This window comes from Sipha flava, unplaced genomic scaffold (assembly GCF_003268045.1).
Source record: "Sipha flava isolate LNK unplaced genomic scaffold, YSA_version1 38_pilon_pilon, whole genome shotgun sequence".
In the NCBI taxonomy this organism is placed as follows: Eukaryota; Metazoa; Arthropoda; class Insecta; order Hemiptera; family Aphididae; genus Sipha; species Sipha flava.
Window position 1 is genome coordinate 2,542,010 of NW_020273099.1, and position 17,961 is coordinate 2,559,970.

The 17,961-nt window shown below is 27.7% G+C and overlaps 2 protein-coding genes and 1 pseudogene across 2 annotated transcripts; 1 reads left to right on the plus strand and 2 right to left on the minus strand.

Annotated features, from left to right (window-relative positions):
• Positions 1-699: 699 nt before the first annotated feature.
• Positions 700-6,528, minus strand: LOC112688408 (protein suppressor of forked). Its single transcript, XM_025561573.1, has 14 exons — positions 6,345-6,528; positions 6,057-6,248; positions 5,616-5,648; positions 5,447-5,544; positions 5,231-5,384; positions 4,934-5,167; positions 4,676-4,867; positions 4,422-4,616; positions 4,113-4,359; positions 3,982-4,051; positions 3,818-3,914; positions 3,473-3,758; positions 3,281-3,415; positions 700-1,059 (listed from the first exon to the last, which is right to left on the minus strand). The coding sequence occupies exons 1-14, from the start codon at positions 6,375-6,377 to the stop codon at positions 836-838; spliced, it is 2,190 nt and encodes a 729-aa protein (XP_025417358.1). The 5' UTR covers positions 6,378-6,528; the 3' UTR covers positions 700-835.
• A 166-nt stretch (positions 6,529-6,694) lies between these two features.
• LOC112688389 (ras GTPase-activating protein 1) lies at positions 6,695-10,437 on the plus strand. The gene is made up of 2 exons (XM_025561552.1): positions 6,695-7,551; positions 8,034-10,437. Exons 1-2 carry the CDS (start codon positions 6,910-6,912, stop codon positions 10,176-10,178), a joined length of 2,787 nt encoding a protein of 928 aa, XP_025417337.1. The 5' UTR covers positions 6,695-6,909; the 3' UTR covers positions 10,179-10,437.
• Positions 10,438-12,821: 2,384 nt separating this feature from the next.
• Positions 12,822-16,805, minus strand: LOC112688347 (annotated as a pseudogene).
• Positions 16,806-17,961: the final 1,156 nt, after the last annotated feature.

The following is a 17,961-nucleotide window of genomic DNA, read 5'->3' on the forward strand; positions in this document are numbered from 1 at the left end:
TACTACTTCCAGATTTTCTCCTACTAAGACTATATTATCAGCAAACATCATACACTATGGTACCTCACCCTGTATGCCTCTTATAATTTCATTCATTATCACAGAGAACAAATAAGGGTTTAGAGCTGATCCCTGATGAAACTATATTCAATTTAAATATTAAAATATATTTAACTTACTACTTTTTTCTTTCTGTTTAGTTTCTCTAATTGTTATTTAAACATATACAATTTTCTTTTAATAATGTGGAAATAAATTAAATTATCAAAATAAAAAAGCCTTTAAATGAACAATTAACAAATTAGTCATATTTTAACTAGCTTTTGAAGGAGAAATTCTAAGATATAGATTAATTACTAGAAGAAACAAGATAACTATATATCATAGCACTATACACAATAAAGTTACAAATTAATGTTGAAAAAACTAAGATTAAGTAATCTTTTTTTTTTATTTATTTTTGATTAATTTATCTTTATATAATGCAATGCTGGTACTAAAAAATATAAAATAAATTTGTGAAATTTAATTCACATTCATTTCTTTAATTAATTTCACATTAATCACTTAAGGTGTAAAATAGCAAATTTAAACCAAGAAAGATTTATCAGTACACATATCACTCACAATAGTTTAGTAAATAGAATGAATAATTAATTAAAAATATAAAATGTTTATTCATGGAAATAAACAATTTTTTTTTACCAATTCAATGTATATTACACATTACATACACATTTAGTGTAGTTTCTTAATGTATATGGTAAAAATAATTATTTAATTAAAATAACTATTTACATTTGTTAAAAATAATCTTTTTAATATTTTTAAAAGATTATTTTGTCACACGTTTTTGTTGTCTAGCACGATAAATATCAAATTGAGGTGGCACTAGATTTATATCATCATCACTGTCATCACCTTTGCCAGACAATCCTGCTATTTTGCGCTTCTTCTTACTAGAACTACCATGTGTTGTATCTTCATTGGCCCATTGCACGGACACAGCAGTATCAAATAGTTTGACATCACATCCATTTTCAGCTTTTGGCATTGGTACTACAACATAAGTATAATATAAATAAGTTTACATAATAGTGACATGACATTATTGAATAATTTAGGTTTCATTGTTAATTAAATTGCATAGCTGCAAAGGATTATTAGTATGTTAGTTTTTATTTAATCCATAAAGTAATTAAAGTTTATACTTCTATATTTAATACAATAATTTATGAAAATAAACCATTTTCTTTTTTATCATTAAAATAACTGAAAAACTTTAATTAAATATATGTAATTATTTTATGAAATCAACAAGTTTATTTTCTTCAAGTTTAAATAGTAAATTTAAATTATAATTTTTAATACATTTAAGAATTTTATTTATATGTTAAATAATAAATAATAATTTCAAGTAATACTAATAACTATGTACTAAATATTTATTTGAATTTCTACTTTTTGTTTAATACTGTAGACCAACTGAATATTTGAAAATTAAGTAAATTTCTATAATCTTATACTTGGAAAATATTTAAATATATAAATAGTACTTTATTTATACTTGATGAATTAATTTTTAATCTTCTAATTCGAAACAAATTACTCTGGTGGCAACTTCGCGTTATTTTAAGATTTATATTTTAAGACATAAATAAAAAATAATTTTGTTCTATATATCTATTTATAAGCTTGATATTTCAATGATTAAAATGATTATGTAACAAAATTATTTATATTTACATGTATATACATACACACATGATTATATATACTTAGATAAAATAACAAATTGTATATTAATAAAAAAATGTATGAAAACTAAATTCAGTCCGTCTAGCCGTTCTATCTGGCCGATTTTCTTCATTTTTTTTTTTAAATGAAAAGTAGACATGGATATGTCATCAATCATTGAAATTTACTCAACTCCCATCAACGCAATTCTTCCCAGTACATTTTTTATGAGATACATTCACTCAAGTAATTCGAATTCTCATAGATCTTCTATTAATGAATGGATCTTAATCGTCTCACTCTCAGAACACTCAGTGGATCAAACTCTTTCTTTTGAGCTACATCTGTTTAAATTCGTTGAATTTGAAGAATTTTGTGCGTGCACAATCAACTTTACATTCAATTTTTTCAAGATTTTTCAGTATTTTTCTTCACTCAAACCTCAATAATTATAGTTCTAATTAACGTAGGCTGTTGACACAAGAGTCTAAGAACACTCAGTGGATCATGCTTTTTCTTTTGAACTATTAACTGTTTAAACTTGTTGAGTTTGAAGAAAGTTATGCGTGCACAATCAACTTTATTTTCAATTTTTTCCAAATATTGCATTCTCATTGGCTCTTACCTAGTGATATAACAACAAACAATTTACAAACAATACTAATATTATTACTTATATTAACTAATATTGTCTGGAAGGAAGCACTGTAAAATAATTTTATGAAATAATTACACTCTCTCATACATAGTCTATCCTAATGCTGTAGAAAATATATTTTAATAAACACTCTCTGTCATTTCAATATGTCTTTCAATTTTTGATATGATACTCATTTATGATTAGTTAAAATGTGTTTATGTATTGATTCGATTGTACCTTTACTTTTTATTATATAAATAAATTATCTATTGTGAATTTTCGCAATAGGTATACTAGTTGTATATTAATAAAACAATTCTTATTAGTAATTAGTTAATTATCTAAAACTATGTTAGTAGTGGCAGGTTTAAAAAAATCACAATGTTTAACTAGTAATTACTAGTTTTAATAAAAAAAATGAAAAATAAGATTTCCAGCAAATAATGTTTCCCATAACTAAATTTAATATTTTGAACACGAAATAAATCAATTTTTTTTTTAAACAAATATTTATATTTTTATTATTTATTTAATTTGTTGATTATTATTTAATTTAAGTGAATATATCAAAAGATTATTCATAAAAAAAGTTTATTTATAATTACTATAACACTATAACTATAATAAATTATATTAATAATTTTGTTTGAAATTATTAAGTTAGAAAATAATGAATTAAGAAAATTGAATTTAAATGTATATTAATTATAGAAGCAGAGTGTTAACTACATACAAGATATAGAAAAAATAAATGATATTAATGATTGATTGAAAATATACATATTACAATGAGATACTATTATACAGTTTGGTAAAATATTAATATTGGTATAGGTAATAAAATTATACATATACATGTAGATAAATATTTATTTTAGAATTTTAATTAATTGAATAACTTACCCTTGTCAGGAAGAATGAGTCTGAGAAAAATGTCCATAAGCATTTCCACAGATACAAATGGGCCATGAAAACAACCAGGAGGTGGTAGTACTTGCATTAATTGACAAGCAGGAGGTGGTGGTGGAAAAGTTCCCCCTGTTAAATATTATTAGTGACATATTGAAAATAAATGATTGATTACTTTTACTTTACCTGGTACGATATGTTCGCCTGGAAAAGCATTCAATTTAGGTTTATAAGGGATCATTTGAGAAACATCTGGCAAGGGCAGTCTTTTTTCATTAGGTCGATTATCTAAATCGTCTAACCCATCAATAATAGCAGACCTTTGAGTAGAATTATGCATGGTCTTAGAGGATGTAATGGTAACTTCGTTATAACCAACAGATTTCAACTCTGGACTTGTACACGGAAAAAGATCTAAAAATCTGTATCTATCAACAAGTTGAGCAGTTTCTTTGCCTTCAAACTCGACTAGCTAAATATAAAATTAAAATTAATAATACAATTGAATATTTGTTAATTCTTACCAATTACCTTTCCAAGGACAGCTGACCTTCGTTTTTCTACTTTCAGTATGCTTGATAAATCACCTATGTTTGATTCAAACTCAAGGAACCGATTCCATATTTCACTAAACAAACCAGTTTATAAAATTAATATTTATAAATAAGTAATTAATTTTAAACTATAATAATTACACAGATTTTTCTGGTTCTAAACTTGTATTTGATAAAACTCTTTCAAATAATACTCTTGTATTATTATCCTCTAGAAAAATAGTCAGATTAATGAATATTTTAATACATTAAAACATCGATGAATTTCATACCATTTAGATGAGAAAGATAATCTATATAACTAATAATATACTGAGGGTTATCACAATATTTTTTTAAGCCGAGTTCAAAAATACGAAAGGCAATATTCTTATCTTTACTACAATAATACTCCATTAAAGCAGCTGAGACATAAACATGATATTTAGATCTAGAGTCTTCTCTAGCTTTTTTGAAAACAGCTCTTGCAGATTTAATTCCTTCTGCACGACGAGCAAATTTCATATATTGTACATATGTCTGTAAACAAAAATATACAGTAAACTGAATACACAATAAAACGATGATTTTAATATTTATACCAGCGTTGGATCAGTAGTAATTTCATTTTCTAGATAACTTTTGTAAATACTATGAACTTTATCATAATTCATTCTCCCTTCTTCAAAATCAGCATAAGCAAAACGTAATAACATACTTGTATTTAATACAGTACCGATGGCTCTTTCATAAACATTAGCTGCTTCGTCACTATATTGTTTAGCTGCTGATATATCCTAAATTAAAAAAAAAAAAAAAATTAACAGATACATGGTAACTATAGACAGATACTTACTCCTTTTTCTAAAAGGATTTTAGAACTTCCATCTAAAAATTGCGCAGCTTCATACCAAAAGTCAGGATGATGAGTCATGCATAAAAGGGCTTGATCAAAAGCAAACATAACTCGTCTTGTTATTAATGCAGTATCTTCAGTATTTAAAGGGTTTGCTTTTTCCCAAGTGATATATTTTTTCCACAGCTCTACCTATGAGGATTAATAAGTTCATAAATGAGTATAAAATCTTTAATACCATAAAAATAAAATACTAACTTGTTTCATCTCATCAAGGCTTCCAGTTGGTGGTACACTAGGATAATTTTTATTTAATCCTCTTATAACTACTTCATATTCTTTAGTAACTCTCCTAGCATTCATATAATCTCTACTTCGTTCTATCATCATTTTATCAGCAATCATAATATTAATACTCTGCTCAAAAGCCAAGTATTCTTTCCATAGCAATTCAATATTAATCATGGGATTTACAACACCACGTTGATACACCTAAAATACAAGCTACTAAAACAATACTGTCAAAACAATAAAATAAAGGTAAAATCCAATCACTTTTCGGATTGCTGTAATCTTTTGGTTTTCGGCATATGAACCAACAGCTTCAACACTACTTAAAAATGTAATATAATCTTGCCAAATGTTATGTGAATGTATATCCATACCAATTTTCTCCAAGGCAAAATCATAAGCTTGAGCCATTTTTTCTCTATAATGTTGATGTAAATAAGTTATTAAATTTAATATTTAATTTGATTTAATAATATTTACTTGTAAGTTGGTAACAGTGCTTTAGTTTCTTTCACATAAGCAAGGTAAAGTTTCCATAATTCAATATTCAGTACTTTCACAAGGCATCGTTGAAAAAGCTAATGAATAAATATTAAAATTAAAATTAAATTACCATTTGTATTTTAAATATAATTTATTATCACTATACCTTTTCAACATTTTCAAAATTCCGACCACGCATCTAAATATCAAAAGGTATCATTATTATTATAATAGTAGCTAGTTATATTAACATAAATCTAATACATTTCTTTAAGTATTTAATAATTATAATGTACTGTTCAAATTTTATAATCTAATTAACCTGAAATACTTTAAAATCATATTAACATATTTTACAAAAAAGTTTTAAAATCTCTTACAACTTGGAATAACAAAAATTAGTACATTAACAATATATAATTTATAGGATTAATTTCAAGAGTTTCAATTTTAATATAGGTACTTATTACTTATTCCTAACATATTAAAAAATTATTTAAATATGTAAAAAGAACTTGTATAGCAAGATATTTTGAGACCTAGGTAAAGAAATATTTTGTACCAGACTAAACTCAACATTATATAATATATATTAATTTTAACATACTTCCATTTCAATATAATACTTCCAGTAACGACCAGAAGTTGGGAAGGTTGTAACAAGTTTTTCAAAGAAGGATCGTACATCATTTATCCATCGTGTCTGTGCTTCGCGCAATAATATTGCCCAAGATTCAACATCCCAAGGATTATCATTAACTGAGTCCTGTGCTTCTTCTAGTTTTTCATTGCCCCAATTCTGCAATACATCAAATAACGACATAATATAATACAATTTGTATAGAACTAAATTTACAAAATTTACTAATTAACAAAACTATATTTGTTCACTTACCACTGGTGGATATTGTTCTATATTAGTATCCATTTTCGATTTGTATAACTGTTGCTGCCTCAGTCTTAAGTGTTTATGTTGTGTTACACGACAACCATATTAGATGAAAAGAGTAACATTCGAATGATTGTTGTTCATTTTAAAACTTTGTGTTTTGTAAACGTTTTTATCAGGATATACGATAAGCCGGTAAAATCGCATCGTTGAGTAAATTATCCCCGGTGGTAACAATGGTTACAGCTTAAATCATGGTCAAAATGTTTCTCTTAACCACGAAACACCAAAACTATATAGTTTTGATAACGTTCTGTTATCTCAAATAATAATAATGAATGTCGTTATCAGTGAACTATTTTTTATTTAATCAATTATTAATAAAAACTAATGTTTTTAGTATTGTTCATCATTAGTTGTACACTGTTAATGTAGTAAACCCATATTCGTGAACTATTGCTGCTGCTGTGTTGTGGTCCGTCGCCAGCTAATAAACCCTTTGAAAATTGTTGTACAATGAAATTATGAGTTAGTTTGGAGTCTGTTCAAAATTGACTTCTTAAAGAAAACCATGGCCGAGTTCATAAGAGGTGGTCCTGGTATGATGTTACGCGACAAGGTGCAGACTACACTCAGTCTCAACAGTGAAGACAGCCAGGACATGCTTGATCAAGATTTTGATCCATTCTTGGAACATGATGAACCGGATGGATCAAATGTGTCGTTATTACAAGCACCTCCTGAGAATCATTGGTACCATGGTCGATTGAGTCGATATGCAGCAGAGGAAAGATTGTGGTTAAAGTCGGAAACTGGTAGTTATTTGGTGCGTGAAAGCGATCGTAAGCCAGGGTCATATGTGCTATCGTACCTGGGACGTACTGGTATTAATCATTTTAGAGTGACTGCGGTATGTGGAGATTTCTACATAGGAGGCCGACAATTTGACAGTCTATCTGATTTGATTGGCTATTACACAAATTGTTCAGACTTGTTGAAGAGAGAAAGGCTGTTACATCCAGTAGCACCACCTGAACCAGTAAATGATAAACAGCGGGTTGTAGCAATTTTACCTTATACTAAAATGCCAGATACAGATGAACTAACATTTCAAAAAGGTGACATATTCTTTGTACATAATGATATGGGAGATGGTTGGTTATGGGTTACTGCTCATAGAACAGGAGAACAAGGAATGATTTTTAGAGACTTAGTAAGTTAAAATTTTTATTATTTTTTAGTATAAAAGTAGAAAATTTAATTTGCTTAGTTGAAATAACAATGTTTTTTTGTTTATTAAAATATTTCAGTTTAATTTCTATATATTCTATGAGCTTTATTGTATAGTTAAAAATTTTATTTTTAAAAATAGATATTAAATAAATATATATTTTGCAGTAGATATTAGGTATGAACTTGAATGTAGCAAAATATAATAGTGTCTCCAATATTAGAACTTTTCACTAGTTTTTTTTTCAGTGTCAATGATAAAGTTATAGGGTTTATTTAAGTTTAAAAGTTGTAATACATTACTATATTAATTTTATCAATAAATTAAATAGGTTTTAACTGATATTTAATATTAAATGTTATTTTTTACTTATTGTAATTATATTACTTTTTTTTCATGGTTAAATATTAAATTCATAAAATAATCTATTTAAATCTTAAATAATAGAACACTTATAATTTCAGGTTGATAATTTAGACGAGAATATTGACCCAAATACCGTTTTTGATTGGTTTCATCCTTGTGTTACAAAAAATGAAGCTGTTGACATGTTGGTTAAAACTGGTCCTGGGAGTTTCTTAGTAAGACCAAGTGATAATTCACCAGGAGATTATTCGTTGTTTTTTCATGTCAACAATCAGATTCAAAGGTTTCGAATTGAGAAGAAAGGAGTACGCTATTTAATGGGTGGTCGTACATTTGAATGTTTAGATGCTGTCATAAATAGATATCGCAAGGAACAGATAGTTGAAGGGCATACCCTTGTGATGCCTGTATGTCGTAACTCAAATGAATTATTAGAACTGCAAATTAAACAAAAAGAAGTACAGCAAGCTGAAAAAATATATGCAACTCTTAGGGAGTGTCGAGAACAAGTTGGGCTTAAAAAAGAAAAAGGAATTAAAATGCAAGGGTATATGTATAAGAAAAATGATAAAAATAAGAAATGGAAGTCATTGTACTTTGTTTTGTTAGTTGAAGAAGGAGATAGTCATTTATGTTTCTATGATAACCCTAAAAGAACTAAACCTAAAGGTTTGATAGAGCTGAGCTGTGCTTATCTATACCCAGTACACGAAAGTGTGTTTGATAGGCCTAATTGTTTTCAGTTAGTAGAGAAAGCCTTACCATGTATAGCCACTATAACATATTTATCTATTACAGTAGAAGATTTATTTCAAGATTGGGTTTCTGCTCTGAGAATGTACTGTAGCACTCAATTGTCAATAGTTCCTAAAGCACAAAAACTACGTGAATTGCGTTGTCTACATTTACATATTTTGGATGCACATCGTTTGCCATTCAAACTTGTGCCAAATCCATTTTGTATTATTTCTCTTAATCAAGTGAGAGTAGGTAGGACTCGAGCTAAAAGTGGACCTGATCCTGTATTTGATGAAGAATTCATTTTGGACGATGTACCTTCTGATGTATTGTCATTCACTGTTAGTATTTACAACAAAGGAAAACGATCTAAAGATACTGAAGTAGCTGATTTAACAGTTGAATTGAGTACATTAAAGTTAAATAATGGAGCGGAAGTTGAAGATTGGTATCCCTTAAGTGGTATAACACCAATTGGTGAATGGGGTTCTTTACGGTTACGTACTAGATACTTACATGATCAAATCATGCCAACTGAAGAATATTCACCAATGAAGCAGCTAATTCTTGATTCTGATCTAGAAGCAGTGCGAGCTCTAGCTGATATTTGTCATCAGGACCGCATGCCTTTAGCTACTTCTCTAATGGGAATTTTTCGACACGAGAAAAAAGAAGCTGATCTCTTAAGAAGTTTGAATGATGTAGAGATTATGAAAGAAGATGAGACTACTACACTATTTAGAGCTGCATCATTAACTACAACTTTAATGGATTTGTACATGAAGTCAGTTTGTTCAGATTTCTTAAAATCTGCTATACAACAAACTGTGTTTAAATTATTAGAAAGTAAACAGTCATGTGAACTTAATCCGTGCAAAATGGAATCTCCGGATGATGCTTGTGACAATGCTGAATTTCTATTATTAGTCTTAGATGAAATCACTCAGTCCATATTTATGTCAGCTGATGCTTGTCCTCGTACTTTACGGTATATATGTGGATGTTTACAGAGAATGGTGATGAATAAGTGGCCACATGAAAGATTAGTACGGACCAGAGTAGTATCTGGTTTTATATTTTTACGGCTCCTATGTCCAGCAATTTTAAATCCTAGACAATTCAATCTTATTTCTGAACCACCCCCACCCATGGCAGCTAGATCACTTATTATGGTAGCGAAATGCTTGCAAAACTTAGCCAATTTGGTAGAGTTTGGTGGTAAAGAGCCTTATATGGAAGTGGTCAATCCATTTATACTAAAAAATAAAGAGAGGATGGTTGTGTTTTTAGATCAGTTGTCCAATGTAACTGAAAAACCAGAATCTGAGGGAGAGAAAATTAAAGGTGATCCTGCTCGTAATTTAGGTACTCTTCATCATATTTGTAAAACACATTTAACTGAACTTCAAAATATTAGTAAAACTCAACCTTCATTGAAAAAACTTGTCACTGTGACTGAGATGTTAAACAAACATAAACAAAAATATTTGGAAATGATCAAGTAAATTATATCTACAAAAATACAGTCGAACAAAATGGACATTTAAGATTGCATTTATCCATGACTTATGAACTAAATTAATTTGCTAAGGCATTTCTTAAAATTTTAGTAAAGTTATTATTTTTATTATTACTTAATAATTTTTCATAATTGTTAATTCACAACATGTGTGTTCCAGAGTATAAAATAAGACACTTATATTTTGTTTATGAGAGACCTTATCTTTAAATAAGGTCTAAATAACTTGTTTTTATACAAGGTGATTCTCATAACACTTATTTCCTCAATTGATTTTTGTTTTAGAAAATGATTTTTTATTCTAAATACTTATAATATAGGAAATGTTTAAGTTTTATTATTTATTCTTTTCTTTAAATAATTGTTTAAATTGCAACTTTTATTTTTTATTTATATTCTAAAGCAAATATAATTGTGTTGATTAATGAGGTAATTATTTACTAGTTTTTATTGTGAAAAACATAAAAATATTTAGTGTAGTGATATATTCAAGGAAATTGCTCCCTCCTCTTTTCAAAAATTTAAATACTTCTTACATAATAAACAATTTATGTTTGTAAATTAAATTCTTCGGTAAGTTGTTTTGCTTTAGAATATGTACTATAAAATAAACATCATCTTAAAAGAAAGATCAGATTTGATTAAAAAAAATTTTATTTATTACATTTTTTTTAAATACTAATAGCTTTTAAGTGCAAGTGAAAATCACCCTGTATATTTGTTATTTTTTTAAGTCTGAAGTGTACTCTTTTTCATCAAATATCAAGCAAATTTTATTATTGTTTAATTAATTATTTATTTTTACATACATAATTTGAAAATTGTTGTCCATAAAATCAAAATATAAATAATTAACAAATGAAAATTAAAATACTAAACAAGTTATATAAATGTAAATTCATAGTTTATAATAACTATGTATAAAATAGTAAATAACCTTCTTATAGCTAAATATTGAGTAAATATTTTAAGTATTTATTTTGTACTTAATGATAACATTTTATTATGTATTGCAAACTAAAAAGAGTATGTCAAAGGTAAATAATTAGTTTAAAGACAATAATAATTTTTACTTTGTGGAAAATGTATGTTTCAATTGGTATGTAATAAATACATACATGTATTTATATATGCATACATATATATAACTATTTATTATGATTTTTCTATGTTATTAAAAATATTATTTTACTGCTTGATGCTTTTTCAATGTAACAACGACGGTATACACCAAAATCGACTGGTTAAACCTTGACTGAGTTTATAATTATATTAAAACAAATTATGTTCTTCTTTAATTACTGTCAATTTTATCGATTTCAATGTAGTCTCATATACGTGCCAAACTTTTTTCATATTTTATAGTGGTTGAAAACACAATGCTTCTAATGTATGTGTATTAAATAAATTTTTTTTTATTTAATCCATATTAACTTTTAAATATTTTTCTACATTTTGTACTCATGTATTAAAATGTCATTTAATATTATAATTGTGTATTGTTAATAATTTCAAATGTATACACCAATACATTTTTTTCAATTTTATTAATTATTGTTAATGAGAAACACCACTAGCATCAATATTGCATAATATTATTAATGTTTGTTCATTACTAGTTTGTACTATGTATCTATAATTTATGCACGTCTGACAAAGATCAATATTTGAATTGATAGTCACACGAAATATTGTAATTATTCAAACAAACCAAATAAATATTTTTCAATTAAATACAAACTGATTTTATATACTTATGGAAAGAATACAATGTAATATGTTTGCTTTGCTGTAAAAATAAAACAATAATGAACAATAATATATTTGGTATATTATATAATAATAAATATTGTACTCTTGTCTGTACAGTATTTCAATAGCTTTTTTAGAACCTAGAAACATTTTTATTTATGTATCAATAGTTATACACAGATCCTCAACAACTTTATGATAGTTTATTACTTTATTTATTTTTGAAATAACAAGTTATCTCTTTTGATTGAATTTCAGATAATTATGAATGTAATAAAATGGTTCAATATTTTCAGTTTAAGCCATTTAAGATCAGGTGCAGGTGTGAAAATTAGTACTATCTATTACCAGAAAAAAATTAGTTTTTATTATAAGTTTTAACAGAATAAATTAAATGTACTTTTGGTTAGATATGAATCCACTGAAATTGATCAGAATTCAATATTCTGAGGGTATTTGAGATAGTCTTAAACAATTAATAACTTGATACAAAATTTAAAATTAAAAATATTTTATTATAAATAAGGGTATTGGAATGTATATAAGTAAATAAATATTATACAAAATAAAAAATCATTAATAAATCAATTATCAAATAAAAATCACAAAAAAAAAAGAAAAAAAAAATTGTCATACAATTATAAGAGTAAAATAAAGACTTAAAATAATGATAAGTACGAGAAAAATAATTAAAAATAAACAATTATTAAAAGACACTTAAAAAAATATTATAAATACATATATATAATAAATATATTATCATACATATATATAAATAAATTATTATAAATTATAATGGTGAAACATAAGAACATTTGATTAAATGAATTAAAAATTCATTAGTTATTAAATTTAAAAAATGAATTATTGAATACCACATAATTTTACACAATATAAACTTTTACTTGTTAGTTTTAATATTATTAAAAGAAGCAGTCTTTTTGTAAATAGCTTTAATTATTTCATGCCCGATTGCAGTACCCATTGGTGGAGGTACAGCATTACCAATTTGTCGATGTTTATTAATTATGGGACCATAGAATAAGTATGAATCTTTGAAACCTTGTGATCGAGCACACTCTCTGACACTGACCACACGATGTTGCTCAGGATGAAGAACTCTACCCTGTTTACCCATTGGTTCAGGATTTGTAATAGTGGTCGAGCAAAAACCTGTCCAAGCCAATCGACCATATAAACCTGCCCAGTTATTATGTCTATTACCGGTATGAGGTAAACACCATGGTATAATAGTATTGTTTTGACGATCCTGTGGATTGCATTTATTTCCAGTAGCGCATTGGCAAACACCGCGTAATGCACCATTATAACCTTTACCATTTTTAATGTCATCATAAGAATACAAAAGTTTATTTGTCATAGTTCCATCAGAGAGTTTTACTTCAATATTAGGAAGGTCTCTCCAATCACTCCCTTCGCCTACAGGAATCAATTCCATTCTTGCTTGTACTAAAGGTGACATGTCCTTGCAGATATGATCAGTCAATATAGAATCTGAGAATCCATTATCTGGGTACCTAAGTATTTTTTGCAAATGTGTTATAGGATTGGATACATAAGGTAGTTCTTCTTCACATGCTCCATTGGATATCTCAGGTAAATCAGACCAGGCATCATATACAGTAACTGTTCTCATTGGAGCTGATTCATCATACTTGCAATTTGTTTTGAACTTTTTATCACCGACCTGAACAGTCAAACTTGATCCTTTTCTATTGAATACGTGGATGGGCTCTGGGTAAAGTGGTAATTGTTCACCAGGTGCTGCTGCCATAATTATTAATCTTCTCCTGGTTTGAGGAACACCAAAATTTCCAGCCTGAAGGACACCAAATGTACACTGATAGCCCATTCGTGTTATGCATCGAAGAGTTAACTTAAGAACCATACTTCTCTTAAATGAAACAAAATTTCTAACGTTTTCCATAACAAAATATTTTGGACGATAATAATCAATATATGATAAAAATGAAACAATGAGAGAGTTTTTAAATAATGAATATTGGCCAGAATTAAACCGATTCATTCCACTAAATCCTTGACAAGGAGGTCCTCCACATATAAAGTCTACTTCTCCTTTTTGAGGTATTTTTTGATTTTTACTATTTGTAATACAACCAGATATCGCTGATTTTAATAAATGGTTACAGTCATCAACAAATACAATAGATTCTGGGTTGTTTAATTCAAATGCAGCAGCAGCTTTATCATCACATTCTATTGCCCATTTACTTGTAATCAAACCACTCTCTTCCAAGCCCTTTGATAACCCACCACAACCAGCAAATATATCTAGTCCTCTGAGTGGTTTGATTTTTTTGTGAAATGGTATATACTGCAATTTATCTTCATCCACAAACTTATATTGATACTTTACATATACTTCTTTTCCAGTCAATTTAGCTGCACTTGGAAGTTGATTATCCTCAATAACAGTACCAGTTAAAAAATCATACTTCTTAGAGAAATAAAATCGATCTGGGCCATCAGCAGACCAAGATAAAGGATCTAGAATGTTAGTTATAAAAGCCACATAACATTTACCGTAAATATCGTCATATTGTACTCTGAACTCTTCTTCTGACCAATATAACATGTTCATATCGGCATTTTTATAATTATCATCCATTGGGATTTGTTCAGCTCTGTACATACGTCTTACAATAATTTTAACATTTTTCTTATCCCCCTCAACAATATATATGGCTAAAATTTCAGCTATTTCAAAGGCATCAGGTGTAGTTTCATTTGAGCCTCGCATAATGTTTTCTATTGTTTTACGATAATATTCTGGATATTTAGTTTCATCAACATTTTTTAATATTTGATTATTTTTATTTTTATTTGAGGCTGGATAGTGTAATGATTTATAATCGGTGAAATTACTTCTTGCTGCTATCGAGAATATACCAGGTTTTAGATAAATAAAATTACCAATTTTATATTCTTCATTTTGAAATTTTAATTTATAGTAATATGTTATACCAATGTCTTTTTCAATAAACTCAAGTAATTCTGGAGTTTGTAATTTTTTTTCTAAAAAATTATCTTCACAATTTTTACAATATTTATCATTTTTATCATTATTTGAATCTTCTGGGTACTCAAACCTTCCAAACTCGTCATCATATTGTAACTGGTAAAAAAATGATTTTTTATTATTTCGATTGACAGGTTCTAAAAGTTCTTGTAACTTAGAACCACCAAGATTAAACCAATCTTTTCTTGGTATTTTTTGAGTGACATCTAATATTTTAACTATATGAGTAAGATCAATGTTCATACACTTTTTGAGAGAAAATATTTCTTGAGGATCTGAAGCTTCTCCTAATACAGTTTCATAACTATGCATAAATAATGTTATGTGTGCTTTGTCTTTCAAGTTTTTTTTATACAAATATTCTATGCGACCAATTAATGGAACTGTTGAACATTTATTTTTCACAACTACAAACATATTTTCACATAGGGATTTATCATTCCAGACAATTTGGCCTTCATTAACATTAATTACATTAGATATTTTTTCAACAGCTGTTGTGTTGCAAACATCATCAAATATTGTATTCACAAGTTTATTCATAGTTGTTTCATTTTCTTTATCATCAACATCTAATTGAGCTGCAAACATATTTTCAAATACATCTTTTACTAATTCTGTGGTTGTGGCTTTACTAAACTCACGCTGACTAATATCAGCTTTTACACCTCGGTTTCTTCGTCCAACTCTTTCTAATCTTCTGAATGGGACTTTAATTGATTTAGTAGCTCCTGATAATTCTGTTAATGTTTCAATGCACTGTGTTTCAGCTAATGGTAAATAATATGTATCACCTAAGTCATAGTCAACCACTTGATCAAGCACAAATTGAGCGTGTTGAAGTAGATCTTCTTCGGTGAAGTTAGTACCTGTTGCTGGATTTACAGAATTTACTATAAAATTGAGGACATCTTCATAAGAAGGATCATCATATTCACTGTTTAAAATACTTTTAATAACCAATCTGCTAAGATGTATTTTTTCTATAACTGTAGTCATATATTTTTTATAACTGATATGCGGTTCATTTAATAAATAATCAGCATATTCTGTAGTTACCCCTATTAAAACTTGTGATCCTCCATCATATGATGATAGATACCATTCTAATATTGGCCCTAATTCTGTAGCAGCAATTCCTTTTTCTACACCTGGACCATTATCATAAATTGGTTTAACATAGCCAGTCAAATATAACGGAATATTTCTTTCCATCATACCTGAATCAATGGAACACATATGGCCGTTTTCATCATAAATACTGAAATTTGTTAAGTTGTGTTGTATTGCATCAAAATTGTCTGTGTAAATATTGGCCAAAATCTCATGGGTTAATACAATACACTCGGGCTCAGCATCAGTAGGTATTTTCACACTTTCTGGACATGCCTGTTGACAATACTTACACCGTGCTTTTTTTTTTATATTGTCAGCTGTAACATTTGTAAGAGTTCTATCGGAAGCTTTTCGTTTTTTCCCCCTTGACTTGGGCGATACATTTGATTGCGGTTCTATTTCGCTACTCGTACTGGAATCCATGACGGGTCGTCAAATTATTACAACTATTGTTAAAAAAAAAAAAAAGATAAATTTTGTTTACGTTTATTCTACATTAATTATTCAAACAATAATGAGTACACGTTTCGTTTAATATATAATTACCAGTAATTATTTCAGCATGAGTAGTAAACAAGTGCTTAAACAGTAAGCACGGTGATCACAAAAACGAACTCAATTATTGTTACCGACCAACAAACAATTTAGCACGTATTGGCGCGAAAACTAACCTTGTTATCATGGTAGTGATATAATATCACAGATAATGATTATAAGTCCGTGGTAGTGATAATATTTAAATCTAACTTTCCGAATTCTAAAAACAGGCAGCAGTTCAAATTGTCATAGATTAAATAATACTATATTTAAATCATAGAGTAATTATTACGTCATTCTATGATTTTAATCAGGGAGTCAAAATGAGTTACAATTCCATTTTGAAACCCAGGGTGCACATGGAAAATTTGATATCGGGTTTGAACCGAAAATCAAAATCCGACAAATGTGTGAACCCGATTTTTACCCGAAAAAACTAGGCCCAGTTTCAACTCAAACACTGGGGTTCAAATTAATATTAAAATGTAATTAATAAACTATGAACTAATCCGACACAAATACAACGCTTGTCTTTATTTTCGGGGAACAGAAATTGGAATTGAAATGTGTATTTTTTAATTTTTATTCATTAATATCGACGATGCCGGGACGTAGTATTACTTAGAAAATGGTCAATTCACTAATTAATAAATAATATATGCGGAAATCTTTCTTCAACTATTCTAAAACATATGTTATGTATAGTAAAATGTAATACATATGTAGATCATAGTTAAATCATAGACTAGTATCATGGGTGAATAAGCAATTTTTGGCCTACCGGGAAATTTTAAAAAGGGGCCCCCACTTAAAAAAAAAAGTCGCTCTCAAGTACATTATTATATGAATTTTATTAATTATCACATTAAAACAAAGCATAACAAACAACCCAACAAAGTATAATTAAACAGATTTTAAAAATTATTTAGTTTTTTATTTTAAAATAATAACATTCTACCAAATACTGGGATCCTAGTTCCTAATTTATTAATGATGTGTTCAGAATCAATTTTTTTGAGAATATCTTTCTCTACATTCATTAACAACATATTCTCTATTACATTCTGACCTATTGTATATCTTAAATAATTTTTTACAAATTTTAATTTAGAAAATGTACGTTCACATTCTACTTGTGTAATGGATAAAGTAAGCATAAATTTATATGCAAAGTGGAAGCCATGATATGTATTTGCGTATAAATTATACTTCACTAACACTTCAAAACAGCATGTTACACAATACTTGGCATTGGTACATGCATATATACTATAATATCATCATCACTCTTGAGTCCTATAAC